This window comes from Sturnira hondurensis, unplaced genomic scaffold (genome assembly GCF_014824575.4).
Source record: "Sturnira hondurensis isolate 20B ecotype Veracruz unplaced genomic scaffold, ASM1482457v3 Scaffold0018805, whole genome shotgun sequence".
NCBI lineage: Eukaryota > Metazoa > Chordata > Mammalia > Chiroptera > Phyllostomidae > Sturnira > Sturnira hondurensis.
The window spans coordinates 291493-318582 of NW_028091436.1; the positions used below are offsets into that span (position 1 = coordinate 291493).

The 27090-nt window shown below is 46.9% G+C and overlaps 1 protein-coding gene across 3 annotated transcripts in view; it reads right to left on the minus strand.

Annotated features, from left to right (window-relative positions):
- Positions 1-27090, minus strand: part of DENND1B (DENN domain containing 1B) — a 139035-nt gene that overhangs the window by 94780 nt on the left and 17165 nt on the right. For 2 of the 3 annotated variants that reach the window (XM_037070462.1, XM_037070461.1), the window contains exon 3: positions 9322-9365. The exons of the other annotated variant lie outside the window; for it this stretch is intronic. In XM_037070462.1, the coding sequence (XP_036926357.1) occupies positions 9322-9365 (44 nt within the window). The remainder of the gene's footprint in view (positions 1-9321; positions 9366-27090) is intronic. 3 annotated transcript variants of the gene reach the window in all.

The following is a 27090-nucleotide window of genomic DNA, read 5'->3' on the forward strand; positions in this document are numbered from 1 at the left end:
AGCGTGGGAGGCAACCGGAGCAGCCAGGAGGCGGCCAGGTAAACCCAGGTAAACCCAGGACAGAGACTCTGGCCCAGGGAAAGACAAAGAAGGAGCCAGCACTGGTGAGAAGCCAAGGAGCAACGGGACATCGGGCTGTTTTGTTCTCAACGTTCATGGGCAAGCAACATCGTTCTTCCTGTTGTTAACACTCCCCTCAACGAGCAACTTTCTGATAATATTCTCAAGGTTTACAATCGCTTGTTTCTCGCACAAGGACAAAAACAGCGTATCTTCATTTCCCTAACGGTGCGCACCAAGAGAGGGGTGTGGAGTACTCAGCCACTCTGGTGCCGGCATCACACTAGGTCATCAGGAGGCGACCAGAGATCAGCGCAGTCGTGGCCAAGCAGGAAGTCCCGGTTGTTAAACCAGCACGGCCGACTGGAGCCGATGAATCTCCAAATTCCCAAGGGCTTACTGGGCTTTGGATTTCCCCTAACGCCTGCCCAGGGCCTGGCCCAGAGCCCCAAACACAGTCCTTGGAGGCCCTGTAAGATAATGCAGACTTAGCACCAGCAGAATCCGTTGGCCTGGGTAGACAGTCCAACCAACGGTGGTTTAACAGCTGCTTTCTTTTACTGGTGGGTGAAAAAATAAAGGTCAAAGAGACTACATCACTCGTCCAATATCACCCGGCTAGCAAATGTTACAGTCGGGATTTGACCTCAGGCTGAAGCTTCTAACAGTTAGTCCCCACTGTGTGTGTGTGTGTGTGTGTGTGTGTGTGTGTGAAACTTTGTCTACCTGTAGGTCCCACCATATAATCAGCAGACACCCGCATCGATGCCTACTTGGTCTCTGCATGGTGGAAACTGTGCCCATACATGAGGAGTAAAGATTGTCCAATGGGTTCAATGAGTACTTCGGAACCGAAGTTGGGCCTGGCCAGGACACGAAGCAGTGGGGAGAAGAGAGGGCGTAACACGGAGTCACCCACGTGAGTCTCCCTGACCCAGTGGTCTAGTCCCTTGAAATTAAGTCCTGAGGCCCAAACCCTACCAGCGAACCAAAAAACAATGCTCCTTATGTTTAATATACGCTTGTTTGTTAAGACAAGTACCCAGGAACTCTGATTTTTTTTTTTTAGGTTATGTCAGATTACACAGGGTTTTTCTTTTATGAAAAAAGGACATGCCCGTGATTTTTAATATGTCAAACCACAATTAAATTTGAAGTCATGAGTGGTTTTTTAAAAGAAGTGTTTCTTGAAATTCTGAAAAGAAACACTGTGAACTATTATTTTGCAAACTAACTCTGCCCCACCCGTTACAGAACATCCACCTCTTGGAATTAAACTTGAGCTCACACTCCCCACTGAGGTCACCTTTGGCCTCTGGCCGAGGTTATAAATAAAGGTGCCGATTTTGGTCTCAGTCTCTCTCGGAGCAACAAACGGAACTGGGAACACTGGCTCTTTCACACAGAAAGCCGCCCAACAGGTCCCACCAAAGGGTAGGGAGTTTTTCTCACTGAGTCCAGTGCCCTGGGGCACAAGTGACCTTCGAGAGAAAACACAATTTCCTGAGTCTCTCAGAGGATTTCACTCAGTAACCGAGAAACCAGGTGTATATAAAGTGACCGATAAACTTCCTCAGTGAAGAACTGATAATCCTCTCGAAAAAATTCTCACACACCTTCTGTGCATTACTTGCAATATATCATGCTGCCGGAATATATGGAAGATGAGAAATGTGAAAGCCGGGAGTGGCTTATTGGTCAAAGCAGGCCTGGGGCAGTCCGTACGGTGAGAGTGGGCCTTTGGTCAGCTGGAACGCAGACCTGGGGGGTTCTTCCGTTTACGCAGTCCGTGTCACCTCCCCCAGGTGGGTCCTCGCAGCCCACAGTGGCGTCCCAGGTGGGCGGTGGGCAGGCTGTCCCCGCCTTCGTGCTGCCGTGCTTTTCCGCAGTGTGGACCACCACACCCACTCCTTCTACTCGCGTGGATTCAGGACCATCACGTGTGAAACACTAAAAATGACCATGACCTGTTCCGACTCGGGAAGCCAAGGTTTCCAACTGAGCGCCCCCTGCTTACGAGCACTGCCCCCCCCCCACCGATGTCTAGCTCTCCTGCCTCCGTCCCTTCTTCGTGGGCTACTCCCTGTCTCCTTGGCCACTGGTGGTCTCTAGGGTCTGGCTGCAGCCTCAGCTCCCCAGGGTGGTCTCATCTCCCTGCTGCACGGACAGAGGTCTGGCTCTGCAGCCCCGGGCGAGGTCCAGGACCCCGTGCAGCTTCTTCGTCCTGGGTGAAACCACCTCTCATCCTCCCCTAACACCAGCCAAAGGCTTCCTGCTGCCCAGAGGCATCCGTACCAGGACCCCGGCACGTGCAAAACGGAAAACACCCTCCCCTCTCCAGCGGCGGTCCTCCACCTGGACATCATAGTTCTGCACGTCATATGCTCTCTTTCCCAACCTTTTGCTGAACTTCACAATCAGTCAAGGACTTCCCTTCCCTGCACACAAGCACGCCAGGAACTATGAAATCCACCTGCACCCATGTCCGCATCCCGCACGTGACCACTAGGGACTGCACGGCTGTCACTTCTGGTCGAACGGGGCGAGGATAAAGACGTACGTCACCGCTCAGTGAGGTTACCAACAGCAGCTGCACTGTTACCGCTTGTCCAGAAAAATGCACGTGGACCAACATGTGACCATGGAACTGAATAACTAAGTTATAAAAGTGACAGAAACGATTCATATTTCAGAGACACCATTCACCATCACAATTAGTTAAAATACGCACTAGGCAACAAACGTGAAGTTAATTTTTAAATTACATCTAAGGGTTAAAACCTAATCAAGTCGCACACGCAACTTGGAATGTTTCTGTGGTAGATCGTACCTGACACTATGGCTTTAAGACTGAAAGAGCCTCACATATGCCAAGCCCGTTCAAATGCACATACTTTCTCTCACTGAGAACGGACGCCGGTCTAATAAATAATGCTGTTCATCTGGCCTCCTCGGGCTCCCCCTTAACACACCAGCTCGCGCCTTCTCGCCCAACGCGGCAGCTGGAGATGAAAGGGGAGATTTCCCATGGTCACTTTCACGTCTATTCCATCGTCTTTTCATCGGTGTTCCTGGCCCTCCTTTGAGCCCCGTCCTTTTACACGGGGTCTCTTTTCAGATCAATCCATATTTCCATAATCCACACCGCTGCCTCCTCCTCCTCTCCTCCCCGGGGTGGACTAACCCCACACCCAGGACGGTGGCTTACAACTGCCATTAAGCTGGCAACAATCACGAGATGACAAAGGGACGGGTGGGGATGAGGCACCATATGTTGATCGAGTCCAACGTTCTCGGCTCGTAGAGGGTATTTTTTACACTGCGAAATTATAACAGTGCAGTGCCTTCCTATCTCCATATTCTCCCCAATTGCATTTCAAGCTTTAATTTGAAGCGTTAGTAAATAGCCCGGGTATTACTTTAAAAGAGCTGATCCATGAACAACGCTCTGAAAAGGGGAGAAGTGGGAAAAACCAAAGTAAGAGGTAAGGTGGAAATGTATGGTTTGTTACTGATTCTGGTAACGCACGAGCCTCACTCAACGCCTATACCGGGAAAGAATGTCCCTTGAAAGGCATTTTTTTTAAAGCAGAATACAGTCACAATAATAAAAATTATTTCAAAGATATTTCATGTGACTTAATATTGACTGTATGCCAATTTTTAAAGATTATGATTTTATCACCCAGTAACATCTGAAACTCTTTGTCTTGTTTCAATCCTTTGTTTCACAGTTGACTAATTATAACTTCTTTTTAAACTAAAAATGAAAAACATTTTGAAATGCAACATTGTGAACTGGGAGAGACACTTTAATGCCCCAATATTATAGTTAATATTTTTTCTCTTGATTTGCAAAAAACTGCTTCACAGTCGTAAGCCTGTCACCTTGAAACAATTATTTCTCATCTTTTTTCTCTCAAAGATTTAGAACTCTTTATAGGAGTAAATTCCAAATTTACTTCTCAAATGTTTACAGCTCAATTAAAAGTAAATTTTTGTAAAACCCCATTTATGCATCATCTACTATTACTTATTTCTGCAGGTTACTGAGTAATGTCAGCCCTCCCAAGATTGATGGCAGTCATCTGCACAGTTACAATTCCACTGCCATAGAAATCAATGAAAATCTCACCTCTAAGAGCTGTTAAAGGGAAACCAGCTCACCCTTCACCAAAAAAAAAAATTAAGGTCAGTTTTTTAGGGGCTTTCAAATTTCATTATCTAAAATGCATGTGAAAATATTCTTTTCTATAGGAGTTTGCCAGACTGAGTGGTTCTGTCTCCCAGCAAAATTTCTAAAAAAGCGAACTTTCTAAAATATCACTGTTTTCTCAAATATCCCTGTTTGCAACCAAATTTTTAGATTTAAAGTAGTAAATATAAGACAGCAGGCAGATGAAATAAGAATATAACCACATGTTGCCTTAAGCTTCCTAATACTGCAACCGCAAAAGAAAGAGACCTTGTCTACACAAAGACAGGGAGAAAAGTGGAATTACCACGAGAATCGCCGTTCACTCTTCAGCACTTTCCACATGCTCGCAACGATAATGTTTTACTCTGATTCCTCGTTTGTAGACACAAGAACGTGCCACAAAGGCAACACTCTGAGTGTCTAAAACAAACTGAGAAGAAATAATGGGCATTTTAGAGTTATTAAGCCAGATCACTGATAAAATATTTGAATATGAAACAAAGTATGCAGTCAGGATAGGATTATCACTCTTATCATTTCCCAAATTTTTATTTCGCTAAAAGTTAAAAATCAACTTGTCTTAGAAATGTGTCTTTTTATGTAATGTATATTCTCATGGGGTAGTGAAAGAAAAAGTTAACCACCACACCTCACAAATTGGTTCAAGAAATTCAAGTCCTTCATTTGGAAAAACAACAGTTGGTACAGGATTCAATTAAATTATTTTTTTCTGTGTGTGATCAGATCAACTGGTAGTTAAAAATGACAGAATCAAGTCCAAACAAGCAACAAAAAAAAAACCAAATCACTTTTTAAGAACACATATCCATAACTTGTTTACACATTTATTTTGAAATTACTAAGGTTGAATAAATTATTTTCAAATAATTTAGATCTTCTTTATGACACAAGAAAAATTCTAAATGTCCAGCCATCCATCGACCTCAATTTCAAATCATCAGAGACTCGATTCATTCTGACCACATCCCTTAAAAATCATTAAAAGAAAACATATTTGCATCAGTCCAATTTAAAAAAATGTCTTTCTTTTTACCAAGGTGTGACTGGAAAAACTGATGACCCAATCAAGGCCTCACCCCAGGTGTCATATCTGGGGACGGTTCTCACCTCCCGAGCCACGTCAAGGCACTGTGAAGGCACCAATATGAGCTCTTCTTAAGGAAACCAGAAGGACTCCCAGGAGCCCTGCCTGAGGCCCAGCCCACGGACTCCAGCCTCACTCTCAGGTGCTCGCGGAGGCCCCGGCCTCGTCAACGGGGGACCCCAACCGAGTTTGGGAGGGAAGGGGAGAATTTACAAAGTCAGACACAGCACACGCAAAGCCTGGGAAAAGGCAGTGTCTTGAGCTTGGTTTCCTGGCTTTAGGGTAACAAACAACAGGGCCTTTTTAAAAGTCCAATCTGAAATTCCTTATGGAAACGTCCAGAGAGACGTTATTTTGTAGACATGGTAACTGCTCTGTGGGGCATGGCTCTAGAGACAGAAGGTTTGGGGATAAATTAACCCTCTTGCTGTACCTATGTAAATACGCAGGCCAAAGCTAACGGGCCGTGTCTCAGTTCCATCACCTAGAATCTTTCTCTGATATCATTATGGTTGCAAGAGCAGGAAGAAGACGATAAGGAAGATGGGGAAAGACAGAAACGGACCCAAAGAGGACCGTCTTCAGTGTCCAACACAGTCTTCTGCGGGCTCTGTGCCTTTCAGCACCTGGAAACTGCGGCGTGACTCCGAGCTGCAGATCCATGGTAGCAAAGCGAGTGTACCTGTCGCAGACACGTCTGAGGGAGGGGCGACGGTCCCCCTCCTCCGCACCCCTGCGTGCAGTGCATTGCATCGGTACATGTGTCGCAGCGTCCTGATGTGTCTGCGGCACTGTGGGGCTTTGAACTCTCCTTCCGACAGGGTGTTTTAGTTTACCGGTATCCTCATCAATTAATGAGTTAAAAAAAAACTTCAACAAAAATAAAATCTTGCACGTATTTGTATGAGAGTCAAAATTTTATCCTCTTTTCTAATGATTCCTTACCGCCAGTCCCGGAGACGGTGAGTACAGTGAGGTAAACAGAAAGTAGAGGGACGGCAGATCTGACAAAGGCCGTAATGTGGGGGGGCGGGGGGACTCCCAGGGGTCCATTCAGCCCAGACCTGGGACATAAAAAAGGCTTCTTGGAGGAAACGACCTTTAGGCCAAGACAGAAAGGCAGGCGGAGGCGGGGGCGCACAGGAGATTAGCATTTCAGACGGAGAGACTATACGTTCAAAGGCGGAATGTAAATGAACGGCGTATAATGGGACCGAATGTGCACTATGGGACCAGGCCACATTTTCATAGAGAAAAAAGGCAGACGGAGAAACGGAGGCTAAAGGTGTAAACAAAGGACTTGAAACAAGCGACCCGATCCCGCGGAGAAGGTTGAGCTTTACCCTGACGGCACCAGCAGGGAGTCTTGGGTCTGAGTAGGTCTTTCTTCGGACCCCGGGGCTCCGGAGGCACGGCCTCTGGCTCAGACCAAGGCTCGGCTCCCTCCCAGCGGTGTGGCTTTGGCCACGCAAAGCCGGCACTCTGCAGGGCTGTGCAGTGGAGATCGGGGGTCCCTGGACTCCTGGGCAGGTTCGAGGGGCCACTGCGGGCGTGTGGAGAGCTGCCAGGGTGTCGGGAGGCACCACGGCGGCGGTGACTGCGGCAGGAGCAGCGGTCTCCCCGAGACACCCTTCTGTGGCCTTCTACACCACTGTGGCTGAGCTGTGGGGGGAAACTCACACAGAGGCAAAGCCAGAGGGCACGGATGTCCTGTCTTTGGATTAAGTAACATGCAGTTTTCAAATGACAAAGACTGAGAAAAACCCCATCGAGATAAATGTCCGGAGCGCATGAGTGAGGAGGGTGTACACTGACACCACATGGCTCAGCCGTTAAAGGCTCCTGCCTCTGAGACGGACAAGCCTGCCCTCCCCGGCGAGGCTCTTGGGCAGTTTCGGGGACGTCACTGTCCGTGCTGGGAGAGCCTGAAGATGACGCAAATGGTGCGCACGGTGCTCCGCCCACGGGAAGAGCCGAAGAAACAGGCCTGTAAGAATTACGGCCACCGGGGCAGTCTCAGTCCCGTGGAAAGGCTGTCTGGGGAGAAGCAGACACTTAGCTCTGGGAAGCGAGCGGGATGACGTAAGAGTGAGGAACACACAGAGGGCGCGCTGTCATCTGCTGCGCCCCGAAGAGTCACCAAGATGCGCACAACAGAAGCATTCTTCAAGGCCCTTGGCCAGACTCCCACATAAAGTTTGGTTTCTTTGGACATCAAGTCAAGGCATTAGACGCAGTGGAATCTAAAGCTTCTTTCAGAGCTAACCTTCGAAAGGTCAGGAAGGACAGCTCCAAACTGGAATGGGGTTGGGGGGGGACGGTTACAAGGGTTTCTCTCCACTACTCGGTTAATTGCTTTAGTCTCTTACTGGGTTTGTGAGGGCTTATTAACATGCCACTGAGCTCACAAACATGGAAAACAAAGCAACGATTCAGCCCCTACTAAAAAGTCCCTACCTCCAGTTCATCGGTCACAAAGAGGAACAGCCGAGTTGGCTGAGAAACCTCCCTGAGAAACCCACCTCGGGGCAGCTCAGCAAGTACACTGCCCCCTTATGGGAACCAAGGCGAGGGGGCTTCGGGCCCCGAGGGGCGCTCGGGGCGGCGGACGGGCTGGAATCCACGCCCCCCCACACACAGCCTTGGCCAGGCGGTGTGTTCTCGGGTCAGTGTGCAAGAGAGGGCTCAGAAGACCAAGGGGAGAACGGGACTTAAAAGTGGTCGACTGAGCCCGCAGTGCTTTGACCTGGGGACAAACCCGATTAAACTTCCTACGTCCAAACCATGCCTTCACCGCAGGGGTTTCTTTTATACACGCGAAATCTCTTCTCTCTCCAAAAGACTAAAGATGACGAGTGCATACCGTCTTCTTACGTGAAACAACGGCCACGCCTTACACTAGACCCCCCAAGACTCAAGGGGCCCGAGTACCTGCATTTTTGGTGCAATTTCCTGGTCTTACATGCCTATTTCACATGAAGAAAATTACTCTCCTAGCATGCTCAGGCATGTGTTTGTACAGTGGTTTCTGAATGAACAAAGCCTTTTATCAGCTTTTACTTTTGGGAATTATGACAAGTATGAACATTATACCTGTGAATTTATCTTACGGTTAAGTTTGTTTGATAATTTTATAAACAGTGACAAGGACTGCTTTAACCCACTTCTTTGCAGACAACCAAAAGGAAACTGCTCACCATTTTCCATAAAAAGTGCTCATTTCTACTTTAAATTTGTATTTTTAACCACATATCATATAATTCACTTCAAAATGATAAATCTAATATAAATTTTTAAATCTATAATATAAATTTTTAAGCTATTTTTACATGATGTGTATACACATCATGTCAGAATAATTACTCACTTTGGCCATACTAAATAAACACTGAAGGAACTGGGCTATACTTTAAAATACAACGGAATAAATTCATTCCAGAGTCTCTCATTTTCTTTGGGGAACATAAAGCTACAGACGGGGATTATTTTAAAATAAGAAAGTACTGTCAGTTCGGTTTACAGAGGTAAAGGACTCAGCTAAAAAAATATGGGAGAACCAAGCGCTTGTTTGCCACCGTCCCCGCCACTTCTAAGGAGAGCGAGCAACAGGAAGGCCCTCAGCATGCAGGGCGCGGTCAGTGCTTTCCGGTGGGCAGAACCTTAAATGCCCCCAAATACGTCCTCCAGCGATAGGTTTTAAAGAGGGCAAAGCAATGGTAAAACCAAATATTCAGCTCCCACTAGCTGCATTCTAAGGCCTTCCTCATCACCCAGGCCCTGGGGGACTGGAAACGACTTCCCACGCGTGTTCTCACACGCGGCTTTTCTTTCCCGATTTGACCAAGAGAAAACACTTAGAGCAACTGATTCGGAGCAGCAGCAGCAGCAGAAGCAGCGACGGAGCAGCAACCGTAACAGCCCAGTTCCCAAAGCTTTTTAAAAAGTGTGTGATTCCAACCTGGTCTCCAAAGTCCTCTGGGAATTTCCACAAAACCACCGGATCTGCAAATAATTGATACATGCCATTAAACAAAGGCAAAAACAAAAAAAACTTTTTACAGAAACAGTCAATAAAATACCCTTGAAATTGTCAAACCTACTTTTTAAAGAATTTTTAAGTTTTTCTTTAAACATTTACAGTGGACGAGGATCAAAATTAAATAGTTTTATCTTTTAAGACTCAATAAACTTCGGAATAAGAAGAAATAAAATAACAGATTATTAAAAATCATTATTTCATTGAGCAACAGGTTTTTTGGTATACTTAAAATTTTAAGATTATAAAACACACATTTTCAAATTTAACTGCATTAACATATTGGTTATAATTTGAAAAATAAAACATAAATGTGCTAAATATGTAATTAAACATATTCTAGCCCTCAAAGACTGGACCAAATATATGACCTTAAATTTCCATTTAAAATCTTAACACGGTAATAATGTTTGCTTTATATCAAAGTTCAGATTCGAAATCCCACATTTGCAAATCTAGAAAGCATTTTTTAAAATAACATAAGTTGGTAGGTATAAGGCAACAAGCTTACTTAAAATATAATTGATATTTTCAGAGCATTTCAGAGAAATTTTGTAATATATTATGCTAGTTACTCATATATAAAAATCAATGTTTTATTTATTTTCATTATTTTTCACAACACCTCTCTACTTTAGTATAATAAATAAAGTGCTATTAATTAGCAAGAATAAATATTTTGCACAAATACTTATTGTTTAAGTCTGTCAAATATAACCTTCTGAGCACTGAACCTGCGCTTTAAAAGGATGGTGTACAATGGGCAATACAATTTCTGAAAGAGCCTTTGAAAGCCCAAGACAATACAAGTAACAAGCACAAGCAATATGACAAGATTTCAAGTCTACTCCAGGGAAAGGACTCAGTGAACTGAAGACATCACCCTGTGTCCCCGGGCCCTGGAAAATCACCTCCAGGCCATTATCCCCACAATTCTATACTGCTCCTTAAAGACATATCCCAGAAGGGATCTCTTGAAGTCTTTAATTCTGGAACTTGCATCTCTTGCATCTCTTGAAGTCTTTAATTCTGGAACTCGATAATTACTGATCAACATTTTTACCATGAGCTGGCTCCTCCTGCTTTATTAAGTTCAAAATAATGTTTTTCAAACATTTTAGCAACCGAAAAATAAAAAAGCAATATATCTAGAACACAGAGTAGGAGAGGGAATGTCAAGGAATAAACCTGGAGAGGCAGAGGCCAGACTAGAGAACCTGAAATGTATCTGAGGCATCATGGGAAAAAGCGCTCAAGCGGATGGCCACCCCGACCAAATGAGAAAAGTCAACCAGAAATGTGTGAAAATACAGCCAGAGTGTGTGTGTTGTGAAAGTCAGGGGAAGAGAGCGTGTCTACACAATTCTCCAGCACACGTGGCAAAACATTAAGCCAGGCTCTGGCCACAACAGGCAACCGCATGTGGAGCACAGGAGTAGAGGGCAGGTTGAAGAAGCTTAAGGAGGGACTGGGACTAGAGAGGCGGAGCGCGTGGAAAGCCCGCACGGCCAAGAGCACAAAGGCGGAAGGAGAGAGATGAAGCTGGGCGTGTGTGTTCCTTCTTCCTCTTAGAGGGCTGCAGACTGGAACGTGTTTAGATGGCAATGAAAACTGACGGGCCCACAGAGCCAGACCAGAGCGGCAGACTGTCCCCGAGGAGGTGTGAAGAGCAGGGTCCCGATGAGCCTCGGGCAGAGGCTGGAGAGTGTTTCCCATTGTTATAGCGCAAAGAAGAGGAGAGAAGGTAGGAATCCAGGGCTTAGAGTGAGCGGCACAAAGGCAAATGTTGTGTGTAAAAGTAACTGCCAATTATTTTCTGCGTAGGAGGAGCAAGGCTCCCTGCTCGGAGGGGTTCTTGTAGGCTCAGGAAGGTAGGAGGTGGCTGTTTCGGGCACTGCTGAGTATTCAAGTAGGTGTCTCCAACCCAGGAGTTCACGGCCATAATGCAGTACTTCCCCACCATCGGCCCACTGCCTGGGTGCAAGAAAACACTGGTAGGGTTTGCCAGGGTTTGAGGTTTCTGTCAGTCGTGTGCGACGGAAAGAGAATTTAAACAGAAAAGTAGCTACACACATGATTTGCTGATCTGAAGCTGGGGAAAAGGGAAGTGGCTTTTTTCCCCCTGTTAAAGCCATTAGTACTAAATGTTACACCTAATTATGCCAGTGCATTTCAAAATTATGTTTTCAGTAGAAAAACCTGTATATATCTGAAGACTGCAGGACTGAGAAATAAGGCAAGATAAAGAAATGGAGCCCTGGCTGGTGTAGCTCGGTGGATTGAGTGCGGGCCTGCGAACCACAGGATCACGGTTCCATTCCCAGTCAGGGCACATGCCTGGGTTGCAGGCCAGTTCCCAGCAGGGGACTCACGAGAGGCAACCGTACATTGATATTTCTCTCCTTCTCTCCTTCCCTTCCCCTCTAAAGATAAATAAATAAATAAAATATTTAGAAAAAAAAGAAATGGAGCATTTGTAATTTTGAAATTAGGCAGCTCAAGTTCTGGTCTTGTCTATGAAGAACAATACTTTCTGTCTGTGATCAGAGGCGGGTACTGAAAAGGACACGACCACTTCTCTCTCTGCCTCCCCACCCTCCCCTCCCCCTGTCCACAAAGGTCAGGGAGAAGGGGGTCTCATCTGTTTGTCCAAGTTTACCCTGTCCTCGTAAAAATTTTCTACACAGGCTGTAACGGGGAAAAGCCTGAAGAGCCAGAAATTTTAACTGCAGTTAAAATGATATTTTCCCCGGCTTTATTGAGATACAATGGACACACAACACTGTGTAAGTCTAAAGTGTGCAACGTGATGATTTCATTAACGTATATGTGGAAAATGTTTACCACATTGCGGTTAGCTAGCATAGCCTCTACCTCACATAATTTCTGATGTGTTATTTCTGTTTGGTTGTTACAGTGAGAACATTAAGGCTCTACTTTCACGGCAACTTTCGAGAATACACATGGTACCGCTGTGCATTGGGTTCCTAGGGCTTACTTGTCTTGTCACTGAAAACTGGCACCCTCTGGCCGACTTCTCTCCATTTCCCCGCACCCCTCGGCCCTGGTAGCCACCAGGGGTTTCTCTGAGGTCAATGTTTCTGATTCCCCACGAATGAGACCACACACTATTTGTCTTTTTCTGTCTGACATATTTCACTTAGAATAATGTACTCAAGGTCTATCCATGCTGTTGTTGCAAATGGCAAGATACCCTTTTTAAGGCTGAAATATTTTATATATTTGTTATATATATATAATCGCATTGTCTTTATTTATCCATTGAGGGACATTTATGTTGTTTCCACGTCTTGACCATATACTTGACTTTACAGGCGTGCTGTTTCCTTTTACAGTGAGTATCCTTCATTTCTTTTCACGTGTCTTCACAGTTAGTAGCCTTTGTTTCAGCTTGAAAAAAATCATTTCAACACTTCCTACAGGGAGGTCCAGTGGTGATGGCGACCTCAGCCTTCACTGGCCTGGTGAAGTCCTCATGCCACCACTGTTTCTGAAGGATGGCTTTACTGGGTCAGTATTCTTGGTCTCTGTCTGTCTGTCTGTCTGTCTCTCTCTCTCTCCCGACTTCACACACATAATCCCTCTCTCTCCTGGCCTGCAAGGTCTCTCCTGGGAAACCTGCTGGCAGTCTTTGCAGGACAGATTTTTTTTTCTTGAAGCTTTTAAAATTCTCTGTCTTTAATTTAAAATTTTTTAAGATTTTTTAAAAATTTATTTTCAGAGAAAGGAGAAGGGAGGAAGAGAGAGGGAGGGAACATTAATGTGCGGTTGGTTGCCTCTCATGTGCCCCCTACTGGGAACCTGGCCCACAACCCAGGCATATGCCCTGACTGGGAATCAAACCAGCGACCCTTTGGTTCCCAAGTAGGCACTCAATCCACTGAGCCACACCAGCCAGGGCTCTGTCTTTAATTTTAGATGGTTTTAGTATAATGGGTCTTAAAGAAGGTCATTTTGGATTGAAATTTTCGAGTTCACTATTAACTTCGTGAACTGGATGTCCAAATCTCTTCCCAGGTTTAGAAAGCTCTTAGAAATTACTGCTTTAAATAAGATTGCAGCCCCTTTCTCCCTCCCCTCTCCTTCTGTGACGCCAACGTTATGTACAAGGTTTGTCTTAATGGTATTTCACAAGACCTGCAGGCTTTCACCATCTCTTGTCACGCTTTTTCCCACTGTTTTCAAGCGCCCCGTCTCCAAGCTCCCAGGCTCTGTCCTCGGCGTGGTCTGCCGCCGGAGCTCTCTCCTGAGCTGCTCAGCTCGGTCACTGCATCCTGCAGCCCCAACACTTGCGTCCGGTTCACTTCCGTTTTCTGTCTCTTTGTGGCTCTTCTCGTTTTGTTCTTGTACTGTTTCCCTAATATATTCAAACTGCTCACCCATGCTCTCTTACAGTGCTCTAAGCACCATTAGAACGATTACCTCGAACTTCTTCCCTCCCAGGCATTTCCTGAATCTCCCTGTCTTTGGGACCAGTCCCTGGAGGTCACCTGTACTCTGCTCATAGAGTCATGTGTCCCTGACTTCTGAGCCAGGTGGCATTGACCAGGTGTCTGCACGTTTGCACGAGCAGTCATTTCTTCCAGATTTCACAGGCTGACCTCTGTAAGGGAAGAGTTCCCCCTGCAGGTGGGGCAATACGAGAGTGAACAGGGCACCGAGTGCTGGGGCAGGGGTGGCACCAGGTCCAGAGCAGTGTGGTGGCTTGTCAGCTCACGTCACTGAGCTCATGTCATTGGGGTCCACAGCATCTACAACTGTGTGGTCCTTTGTAAGAGCTGCAGGGGACCCCCTGAGGCTACAAAGGCTGAGAGGGTCTTCGGTAGCGCCTTTGGGTGCATCAGCACAAGGCCAGGGCAAGCAGCAGCAGTGACGTCAGCCGTACACTCTCGGCTTGCACTGCCGTGTCACCTGCCGGGCTCTGGGTGGGGTGACACCAAAGCCGAACCTTTGTGTGGCGCCCCAGAGGGCTGGGGGGGTCTAGTCACTCACCCCAGTGCTCTTTCCCTGAAGGGGAAACTCCTTCTAGTGGGGGCGTTCGCTCGTGGCACTGAGTGACGCTGGCTTGGGAGACAGGATGGGGCATGCCAAACGAAGCCTCCTCCTCTGGTCCCGCCACGCTGCCCACATTCCACGGGTGGGCTCCAGCGCTCTCCCAGGCCGCTTTCACCCATGGGTACCCGTTTAACTGTTGATCTGCGTGGGGGTGTGAAGACTACACTGCCATCTTGCAGATATCACATGCACAGAATCACAATTTTGCTATATTGGCCACAATAGTTTGCTAACATATGAGTTATTGTAGTTTTATATCCAATCTGACTGAAAGGGAAGTATTTAGGGGAAAACTCCTTCCTCACTGAGGGCCACAGGGGGCCGAGGGGAAGCCGGCGACCCGAAGTCCGACCCCCTGCGGCTCTCCCTGGGCACACCGCCCACTGACCCAGACTCACAGCACTGGCGAAGAGGCCACCCGTCCCAACCAGACAACCCCCTGTCCGCCGATCCACCCCAAAGACACCACCAGAGACCGTGCAGCATCGCCCCCTTCACGACGACTAGCAGCCACAGAAGCAAAACCAAGTTCATTGCTAAAAACTGTTCCATTCAGATTCCATGTGATTTAATAAAACAGTCAGGTGTTTGTACAAATTACTTTAAAATCAACATACAGATAATAACACAGAATGTTAGCATCTTCTTAAAGGCCTGCTTCAGCGGTTCTCAAACTTCAGCTTGTGACAGAGTTCCCTCGAGGGTCTGTTCAATGCCAGACCTCTGGGTCCCCCTTGCAGGGTATCTGAATCAAGAGGTCAAAGGTGGGTCTGAGAAACCGCTTTTTGAAACAAGTTCCCAAGTGCCGCTGACGCTAGTGACCTAAGGGCCACACGTGGAGAACTAGTAGGAGAGATCGTGTGTCTCACCATGGTGAGCATACGTGTCACGTGGTAAAGAACTTCCTTTTGGGTGGCTAAAAACACACCCTTTAAAGTATAACAACGAATCATTCAGAATTGTCTTTATTACAGACATATTTGATTTAGCAAAAAGGCGTATCTTCGGAAGGCTAGAGAGTCACGGCATCCAGGTGGGACGGACCTCTGGCAAGAAAAATGTCACCGAAACGTTCCCAAAGCCGTTCCTGTGCCGATCGTTAGTATCATTACTATAACTCTTGTTCTGTTATTCGTGCCTCCCAACAATGCTTTTTTCAGAGAATTTAAGCAATCAGTTCCCGTTTGAACTACAGAGAGATGACTGTGAACGTAAAAAATAAGTTAAGGCCTGTTTTTTTTTCTCTCTCTCTCTTTTGGAATTGAAAAAAAAAGGGTTCCCTGGGTACGGACAGAATGACAGGGATTTGGGATGAGAAAGGACCTTTAAGGTTCTCTCTGCCCCCACACTCAGAGGCTGTAATGCACACCCACGTCTGGAGCGGCTAACGACGGAAGCCGGGACTGGACTTCGGGTGGGCACTCCTCTCGCTAGCAGACCCCCTTCCTGAAATACGCCGCGGCACAGAAAGCAGGCTTCACGCGAGCGCCAGCGCTCTGCCTTGTCCCGCTCTCATTTTCTCGTTCGTCGGGCGCACAGTAGCCCCGGGTGTGTTCACAAGTGTAGAAACCTTCCTTGCTCCCCACAGGAAGATATTTTCAGCTAACCAGATATTCCAATCTTCATAAACAATGCCCTAAACCCTGCATGTAGACTTGCTCTGAGCAATAGTTAGGAATTTCTTGCGTGTGAGGAAACTTACAAAAGGATATTAACTGCTCACAGATTCAAATCCATGCTCTCTCTCTCGACCTAGAACAGTTGCTGTTGGTGTTTCACTTACATCTACAAAAACCTTAAGGAAATGAAATCATTATTTTAAGATGTTTTATTTTAGAACCAGGTGCAAAAAAAACCTGGCAGAAGTCATGCCTCTACTTATTGCTGTATATAAGGTACCCATTTAGAATAAAAAGCAGGCAATTTGGGAAATTTGTCCGTTTGTTTCACCTCTTAAAAATGTGTGCAAGCGGGGGGGGGGGGGGCGGCGGGGNTGTGGGGGGGGGGGGGGGGGGGGGCGACGGTGGAAAGAAGAGGACGGCGCTGGACAAGGAACACGTACGAATGACCCGCGGACACGGACAGCGGTGTAGGGACTGACTGGGAGCAGGGGGTGGGACAGGTGGAGGAGGGCCAAGGGGGAAATGGGGACAACTGTCATAGAACAACAACAAAGAACGATTTAAAAATCTCCCAAGCGGTGGTGCAAAAGCACCCAACTCAACAACCCCACTGTGATCCTCCCCCCTGGGAGGATCGTCTGGACAGATCCTCCTGGAAAACCGCAACAGCCATTCGATGGGTACGCCCAGCCTTTCTCACCGAGCCTTCCCAGAATTATCTACGATTAACATCGCACCTCAAAACAATGACGCTCTTTTTGCTCAGATGCAAGTGACTTCTAGCCAAGGTAAGGAAAAGGGAACCTTCAAAGAACTTGAAAATATAACTGGTAGCCGCTCAGATACACCCTTTTCCATTCCTGTTAAACAAGACCTATTACAATAAAATGAAACCCTTCATCAATCACCTGATAGAGTGATTCCAAACATATAGAATGACCCCAAACTTAGCCAAACAGGGCTAATGGGTGAGAATTGGATAGAAAACACCTTGACAAAGAAAGCAATTTCTTTCCTTCGCACTCCTCTGAAGCTGTGGGTGAGCGTGGTAATCGAACCATCAACACGGAGGGGCCATCTGTCCCAAGGGCCCCTCACGAGAGGTTTTTTTTTTTAATCCACAACAACAAAAAAGGGAAAGCAATGCCGTACCGCAGATGTTCAATCTTGATTAATCTGCGACAAGAAACTTACAACTGAGAATCAATGTTTTGACGTTTTTCAGATACCAATCATTAAAAGCCAACAAAAAAGTTTACACAAGCACACAGGGAGGAAAAAGTCCATGGGTTGCTTACAGAAAGATGGTTTTTTAATATGAAATCTGAAATTCCACGGAGCGGCTCATCACATCCTAAAGCAATAGCTTTTATTACGGTTCCCCGACAAAGCAGAGCAGCTGAGAGGCCATGCTGTAAGTTGGTCTCAGACTAGCATCTGAGACTGTTATGTGGATAGATTCTGTCTACAAATATAGGATTAAATAAATAAAAGTGTTTACACAGTCACGGTATTCATTACACTTAACTCTTTGAACCAAAATACATTTTAAGAAATATAGCATTCACTTGAAACCTCAGAAATGTAAAATTATGAACCTCATAAAAGTCTCATTGTAGTTACAAAATTTTAAGTAATTTTCATTTTGTACTAAGAAACAGCTGCAAGGTGGAGAATGAGCTGGGTCAAAGTTTTTCTTGTCTGACGTGTAATTGGAAGTAGAGTAGACTCTGGTCACCATTGGATATGAGAGTCTCAGTTGTTGTGAAATAAGCCACACTTGATGAATAAACTGTACTAACTATAAAATGACTCAAACTTACCAAAATGAGAACAGGTATGACTTATGTCAAGAATAACTACTAGAACATCTAAAAACTGATTTTAAAGGTTAAAAAATACAACTAAAAACCAAAAACATTAAAGAACCACATTAAACCATGCATCTTGTTTTGTGCAGAATACCTCCAAGTTACAATAAAATTAAATGTAGAAGAAATGTAGCTGAAAGCTCAAATACACCCACTGGGAGACACGCTGTAACTGAGGTGTCCTTGTTGCTGCAGAGCCTTGGAACGGACCCTCTGATGCCGGAGGGAGGCCACCCTCCGGCACGTGAGTGACAGAGGCCAGTGTGTCTGCCCTTGAGAAGGAGATGCACACACCCGGGTCTTCTTAATGAGTTCGCCATTCAGAACGACCATGCAGAACCCATCAGCCACCACAAACAAAAAGAACTAGGACCTCCCCCCCCCAAAGGCTGAAGATATTAAAATCATCTAAAACAGTGTATATAGTAAGAATGTTTTAAATAATTAGAGAATAAACTAAGGACTCAAAACATAAACAATGAGATTCAGTTTTAAAAGACAAATTGTGAAAATAGCTAGAACTTCAAGAAATAAACATATAATCTGTGAAATTCAAAGCTCAGTAGATGAATACACAGTAGATTATATACAACTGAAGAGAGAGAGAGTGAACTGAATCAGACAGAAAAGATATTAAACAGAACCAGGCAGAGAGATACACAAAAAAGAGAAATATAAGGGAGGTTAAAAAATGGGGACTAGAGTGATAAGTCTATTTAAAGTTCTAAAAGATTAGACCTGAGAAAGATAGATATATAAAACAAGGGAAGAATGGAGATAATATTAGAAGAAAAAAATCAATTAAATTTTCCAAAAGCAGTGAAAAACATGAATCTTCAGAGTCAGAAATTATACTCAAGCAAGATCTCAGCATTATAATAAAGTTACAGCATACGAAAAGACATAGATACCTATAAAAAGCATCATAGGGGAAAATAGATAAATATATATAATCACTATATATATATATACACACACACATATGTATGTACATGTATATATGTGTATATATAGCACATTGACTACAGACTTCTCAATAGCAGCAATGAAATCTAGAAGACAGTGGAATAATATACTTGAAACTTTTGGAAAAAAGTTTGCCTTTTGAGAACTGTATAAACAGGAAAGTGGGCAAAAAGAAAGAAAGAAAGAAATTTGTAGAAAGACAAAACTTGAGAGATTTACCAAAAACAGACCCTGGCTAAAGAAACCTCTAGATTATAGAATCGGAAAAAAAAATTTCCCCCCCAGAGAAAAACGTGAAATACAAAAAATGATATATTTCACATAGCCAGATATAGGCATATATGCAACAATATTTACTGAAGCACTGTTTGAAACTAACAAAGCCCTGGAAATAACCTCTATAACCCATGAGAATGGACATGGTAACAACATTACTATTGTGTGAAATACTATACAGCCTTGAAAAAGAATAAAGCCTTGAAAAAATTGTATTTGTTCATAAGGAAAGAAAACCCTGAAACACAGTGTTAAATAAAACCATGAAGGCAAGGTGAGGGCCGGGCCTTATAAGTCAGGAAAAGGAGCTTAGGCTGTACCCTGAAAAGGACAGTCAGTCACACGAGAGTCTGAGCAGGAAAGCGGCATGCTCCGGCGTATCACACAGGGTCACTCGGCTGCTATGTTGAGTAAACGGAAGCAGGACAATATAATGAAGCCCGTGAGAAAGCTACTGCCATTATTCAGAGAACATAAGAAATGAACCTCCTGGAAAAAGAACGTAGACCTTACCTATTACTGGGACTGAGACGATACGGGGACAACGCAGGTACACACAAGAAGGAAGCAGACGGAATAAAACTTGCGGGATGAGCCACCTTCCTGAGCCAGAACGCAATGGGACCGAAACGCTCCCGACAGACTGCGGAAGACGCGGTGTGCGCACGCCCCGCCCCTGGCTCTGGGTGGCAGGCGGATAGGAGGGGAGGGAAGGGACAGAGTTTCGTAAAAACCGAGTGAGCTCTAATTCGGCAACCCCTCCGGCACAGATAACGGGAAGCACTTCCTTACCCGCCTCCTGAGCCCCCTGGGCATCTCTGTGAGGGACCCGCAGCAAGGGCAAAAGAACAGTGACCCTGACCAAGGAGGGAGATCTGGACGGCACTGGAGCCGGCCATGCCAAGCCGCTGACATGGGAGTCCAAACAGCCACGAGCTGTCCTGTCCACCTGAAGCTCCAGAAGTCTCGGGACTTCTGGGTAACACCTTTCAAGCGGCCGCAGTAAAAATTCAGAAAACAGCCCAATAACAGGCAAAGCTGGCATAACCCAGACATGACATTGCAGTTCTCAGTGATAAGAGACAAATGTTTCAGTCCTTCCTGCTAGACTGGGAAGGACGTGCAGATGCGAACAGACATTTCATGCTGTTTCTGACCGAATGGCGTTGTTTTCTGTCTAAAGTCTTCAATCACGGTGTCCAGCGTTTCCTCGAACTATGTAAGGAGGACCTATCGCCGACCTCCGAGGCCAATGTTACAAGTAGCCAATAGAACAGGAACACTGACAACACGGAACATTTCCTGGAAGGGGCAGAAAGCTATCAGTCTGAACTCGATTGCACATCATTAAGTCTTAGACTAATTTTCACCCGTCTCCCTTAACACATACAATTATCAAGCTACTGGGGATGCATTTAAAGAGACTCGGCTGTGCCTCGGAAACAGAAACTAGTGACGGAGTTGTGGGGCCCACGGGGCTGGCCGCTAAACAGACGGCAGGCACGCACACAGTTTCACGGTGCCGCGGGTCATGGAGGGGACAGATAAAGGGGACAGGGGACGTGGAGACAACCACACGGTGGATCGCAGGCTAGCGGGGTCTCGAGACTCCTTGTGTCCTCTCCCCGGACGTCACGCTCCTCCAGGCCGCACTCAAACGGTCTGCCTCCTCACACTCTGCAGTCGTGCACACAGGGCCTGCCCCAAATCTCCCGGCTTCCCTCCTAAAGTGTCCAGTCGGTTGGGTAGAAAGTCCTTCCCAACGTCCAACTACATCTCTCGTAAGAGAATTTAAGTGTTTTCTCTCTTGTGGTAAAGCTGGAGAAAAATGTATGCCCCACAGACAATTTAAAAAAAACCAGACCTCAAAAACGGTCCCTGAAACTCTTGCTTGCTCATCGCAAATTATTTCCTCTGTGTAAATGTCGTGGTTCTCAAGCCTTTCCGGTCATCGGAACGACCTGAGTAAGGAGCACGCACAGCAACGACCCAAGGAGGGTGGCTCCCTGGCCACACCCTGGACCTCTCCGGATGTCAGAGTTTTTTTCAAGCTCCCAGGGTGGTTCTGATGCACAGCTTGGGCTGAGAATCGCTGCCTCACCCTTTCTGAACAGCAACGTTTTCCTCGGGCCTTTTGAAACTGTCTGCCTTTTTCAAGTTTGAAATACAGTTTCAAACCCTGGGCTCCAGATAAGAATATATCCTATAATGCCCCAGATAAAACACGGGCTTTTTAGAGAGTTGCTCAAGGGAACACCAATAAAGCAGAACTCTGTACCTCGGGCCCGATTTTCCCAACGACCTCATCCCACCAACACCTTGAAGTAGTTTCTGAAACTGAGCCCTACGCATCTCCGGGTGTTCATGGGACCCAGACCCAGGCGCACTGAAAACTGCAGAATCAGTCTGCACAGCCAGTCACCTTCCCGATCACGCCAGTTCCCGCTCTGGGATGCGGCTCCGTCGCCCCTCCCCTCCCCTGCTCGCCCTCTGCTAAAGCCCTGGGACCCACCTAGTGCCGTGCCACCACGCTGACCTCCTTAGATGAGCACTCTCCCCCTGCCTTGGAGATGTGCCCCCCACTGCTCACACTAACAAAACCCAACTCTTCCGGCCATGCCGGTGTTTTGCGCCTCAAATAGAGCATCCTCATTTTTACACAATAAATAACTCCATACAGTCACAGACTAGTCGGTGTAACAAAATTCTGCGCTTCGAACCTGGCTACCCGCTACCTGTTCACACCCAAGTCCCACCACCTTGCAATGTGGATTTTCTACTCTTTCCAAGCCTCCTTCCTGCCCTCCACAGAACCGGAGAATTGGTTGCCAATTCCGAGCACTTACTTGGGCTCCAATGTGAGCTACGCCCCTTTCCTGACACCCCACGTTCTCCTTCCTCTGTTGTTCCAGGTTCCACGCTCCCTCCAGACCCAGCCAGACGCCTGCCCAGAGCACGGCACGCAGACTGTCCCCCGCAGGCCACTTCTCCCATCTGAGCCTGCTCCTCTGATACAGCCTCGCTGAGGAGACACATCTCTGTGTCTCCTCACTTGAATGAAAAACTCCTAAAGGCGGAGACCACGCTTTATCTTCTTAATGTATACTGCAAAAGCAATAGCTTCTTCCTCTTTTTACGGAACTTTTCATTCTCTCCACTCACTGAGCATACAGAGTGCACCTAAAACTCTTCCCCACCACATCTTTCTTCTGAGTAAATTTCACAAACTTGTTTATTTCAACTTGCTAATTTGATAATCAGACATAAGTCTGATTAATTCTGATTGGAAGACAAAGTAATGAATCGAATATCAGTGCCAAATGATGCTTCAACATAGCACAGAGCTAAAAAATGAATAAAATTTGTATTAAAAATCCAAGGAAAAAAAGTCCGGTTCTCTTTCTCCATGGCACACACATTCCCTCTTTATACACATAAAAGGACAGTGGCATTTCAGGGTTCGCTGCGACAGGAGGTGCACAGCTCACGTAAAGGGGGAGAGCCCGCGGCAGACACCGGAAAAGCAGCGGAGAAGACCCATCCCACGGCCCCCTCCCCCGGGAGGCAGCTGCTCCTTGGTCCTCCCTCAGCTGCCTCGCAGACCCTGGGCCTGGTGTTGACAGAGACCCTTAGCTTTTCAAGAGAAGCCAGAACTTTCACGGGGGGAAAAAAGGATGTAATTTGTAAGTGGAAAAAAATAATAAAATATTTCATAAATACTGCACGAGTCAAATAAGGTGTGCCGGGGGCCAGTGGTTTTTAACCTCTGTATTATGGTGTAAGAATTTCTGTTAGACAAGGAAAAATCGTTCAAAGCTGCTCATGTGTTTGAAGTGACCCAACACTTGGAAGTTGTGTGTCTGTCTGGTGGCTTCTAGAGTCAGGACGGCTCTGGTTGGCTACGTTCATCAGCACACACCACACTAAATGCAGGACAACCCCTCCCAATTCTGTTGATTCCAAAGGAGTTTTAATAACGTGAAAGTGGACACTATTAAGAATCCAGTTTCCTTGAACTTTTTTTTTAAGCAAGTCAGATCCGGGTTGTTTAATCATCATTGGTAGATACATACACATCATAGAAATTTGACATTGGTGAGATGCCTGATTTTAAATTCAAAAGAAAACAGTGTCAAAACGGAACACAGTGGAGCGCTGGGAAACAGCAGCTTGCCGGAGCTCACGAATGTCGCTGTCATCTTGGGGCAGGTCCAGGAAGAACTGAAATCTCAAAGGATATCGGCCACCAAGAAGTTTGTGGAACAGCAGATGCTACTTTAGTCTGGCAAATTCTAGAGTGTTTACATCACCACTGGGAAGGAATAATGACCAGACCAGACCAGACAGCCAAAGGGCTGAAGCCGGTTAATAAAGAGATCAGAAAGACAATTCTATCCTTTGGGATGACAAACAGAATTATGGAAAATAATGAACCGAAAACCTCTACTGGGGGTGGGGGAGAGACAAAGTGGAAGGGGAAAAAATGAATTTGCCATCCATGAGACACAGGCGAAACACACCCTGTTTTTAACAGGAGGTTCTCGCAGCGCATGAGCCACAGGGTCCGGCTCAGGGGACCCCCTAAAGAGCACTAAGGGCATAAAACGCCAGAGAAGCTGGGGGCCGTCCGGAGTGCGGGCGGCCTGTCGTCACGCCTTCCGTGGGCTCTCGCGGCCGCACGGGCTGGCAGTCGGGGGGCAGCGTGGCTAGATTCTGAAGTCAGACTCCACGTAGACAAGACGTGCTCTGCGCCTCACCAGCTGTGTGTGTCCCTTTTCCAAGACATTTCAAGCTCCATGACTCAGCTTTCTCCTCCATAAGCGTTGTGTAGCGGTACACAACACCCTGTGGGACATTGTTAGGCTGAGTGTCAATTAGATCCATACACACATATGTGCACCGTTTACAATCATGCCTAACATACAGAAGGCCTCCGATCACTATTAAACACCGTGACTAGTCATTAGTTCCGGGCAGGGGAGACCAGCACTGAGATGCAGACGTGGAAACGTGGCCGCGGTGAGCGGCAATGACGATTTTGCATGAGTCCAAGTGATGCGTTACCCCTACCTCTTTCTCTTCCTCCAAATCTGCCTCCCTCACCCAGGACCTGGCTGCATCTGGAGACTTGCTTCAGAATGCCATCCTCCGTGCTTCTGCCCTAGGAGTGCTTCCCACCCAGCCAATGTTTGTATTTACTATCTTCAGCTACGTATTGGTTCAAACCTCAGCGCACCCCACGCAGTCTGCCCCCCCATTCCTCCCTAACTTGTCCTTTCTCTTTCCCTCCACTCCCTCTCGCCGTCTGCTTTCTGCCCTCCTCTCTTCTCACCTGGTGACCACCCCTCACCTGGTGACCACCCCTCACCTGGTGGCCACCCCTCACCTGGTGACCACCCCTCACCTGCTCATCATCCATCCCCTTCCTGGTGACCATCCATCCCTGGTGACCGCTCTCTGGCCTGCACACTGTCTTTTTCTCACCTTCCCTATCTCTTTTCTCATTTTCTGTCGGGGCAAAAGTCAAACTGGTGGCGGCAGGGAAAAGTGTCTATTGTCACCACATAGCCGAAGACACCTTAAGCAGGTTCAAAGGTGACACCGGGGCGGACTGAGCTGGAGCAGATGCCCCACGAAACACAACAGAAGCAGCTGTGTGGCCACAGTCGCACGTGGTCATTTTCGGGAGGAAGTCGCATGCTTTAGCATGTGAGCAAAGGGCCCAGACACCTAAGACCTTAACGTCATCCCAGTTGACACCTGACTGACAAGAGAAGGGGGAACAAAGAGTCCAGGTTGGCAGGGCCAAGGGGGCGGTCGACTCAAGAAGAATGCCTGAACTTCCATCAGGTCAAACCAGACTGGAACTGAATTTCCAGCGTTGATAATGCCGGGGTACGGAGGTCACAGGGTGCTTTTTACACCGGTGTTGCCACCAGCTCCTCCCCGGAGTTGGCCAACAACAGAGTCACGTTTGAGCACAACAGGTGTTCAAAACGCCGCAGACCAGATGCAAGCGAGTCTTCATATGGACCTGGGCCATGCACCTCCCACGGTCCCCATGTCTGTGAGGACACGCTTTCACGTGAAACAAGGGGTTTGGGGAGAACGACCAAGAAAGGGGGAAAGACACACTCACACCCTCATCGAGCAAGAAAAGAAATACTCAGACCTTGGCAGAGATCTGGAGTGAGGCTTCTTAATTTAGGGAGAAGGCCCCTCCACGCCCCGCCAAAATACTGCCTTCCAATGTTCCCTGCCTTACGCTGTGGTCTGCGGGGTTCGGTCGTCAGATCAAGTTGAACAGCTGTGTCTCAGAACATGCAGTCCAAAGGCCCTCGGGAGTGGGCGCAGGCCGGGAGAACGCCAGGCCCTGTGCTGGACGGCCACCCGCAGGCCCTGCCTCGACACCCACACGTCCCGGCCTGGGTGGCTGTCCTCTGGTTCTCCCACCTCAGCCCCTCCAGCACTTTCCCCCGACCGGCTTTCTCTCTTAGGTCAGAGGTCAAACTGCCCACCCTCCGCCTCCAGTTGCGTTTTCCTCGCTCTCCCAAGGTGGCTCTTGCACCGTGCGCAGCCGTGGGCCTGGCCTCTCGGAGAGAACAGAGGCCGCGCCTTCGTCTCCGGGGTCTGGGCACAGGGCCTCTGGGGCCGGGAGCTGGCCTACTCAGCGCACACGGACACAACACTGGGGGCCTGTGGGGCTGCCGCCTGCCCCCCCAACCCCACCCCAGAGAAAATCCCGGCAGCTGAATGGCTGGAAACGAACCAAGGTTTCTGCAGGGAAGCTGATGGAGATGGAATGCGGCCGACCACACGGTAACACTCTCTACTGTTTACCATGGAGAGAAGAGGAGAACACGTAGGGCGTGGCCCTGTGGCCATCCAGGCGGCCCATCCACGCGTGGTGGTCAGCAAGCGCCCATCGCTGGCCCCAGCCCACGCTCCGCACACTCGCAGAGACAATATGCCAGCTAACTGAGGCCATGCCCATCTCTTGCCTCTCAAAACCGGCCCAACAGGAGGGCCCACGCGAAGAATTTCAGTGGACGAATTTTCCCTACAATGTCTACACTGGGCTGCGCCTCACTGGAAGCCTCAGTGCTGCGTTTACCACTGAAGGAGCTGGCCGAGACGCCGACGTCAATGGGAAAGATATCTTTTGACATTTCATAGTGTTTATTTCTCTTACAAGTGCCAAAGTGTGAACAAAAGAGAAAGAAACAGTAAACCACAAATCACGTACTCGACTAAAATTGGGGAACGGAAGTACAACGGTACATGAACCAAACCACACATATAAAAGTCACTCATAAAATTTTTGAAGCCTATACATATTAAAGACATCACACAAATTTATATTTGGTTACATCATGGCAATGAAAGAATCTTCTCAAGCACGTTAAGTTATGGGTGAGTCTGTGAATATTTACAATGGCTTGAGGAGGGTTGCAATTTTTAAAATATAATTCTCGCACCCTGGCTGGTGTAGTGGATTATTCTCAGTGGATTGAGCCCGGGCCTGTGAACCACACGATCGCGGTTCGATTCCCAGTCAGGGCACATGCATGGATTGCAGGCCAGTTCCCAGCAGGGGACCCACGAGAGGGAACCATACATTGATGTTTCTCTCCCTTTCTCCTTCCTTTCCCCTCTAAAGATAAATAAATAAAATAAAAAATAAAAAAATAAAAATAAAATAAAATAAAAATAAAATATAATTCTCTTATATTCACTTCCAGTACAGCAACCAAGACCAAAACTTACTAAGTAAAAATTATATTACACATGATTACAGGCACACTAAGTAAGCACATATTGAAATCTGAAATAGAATGCACAAAAATAGATGTGTTTACGTTACTGGTATTAAAAAAATA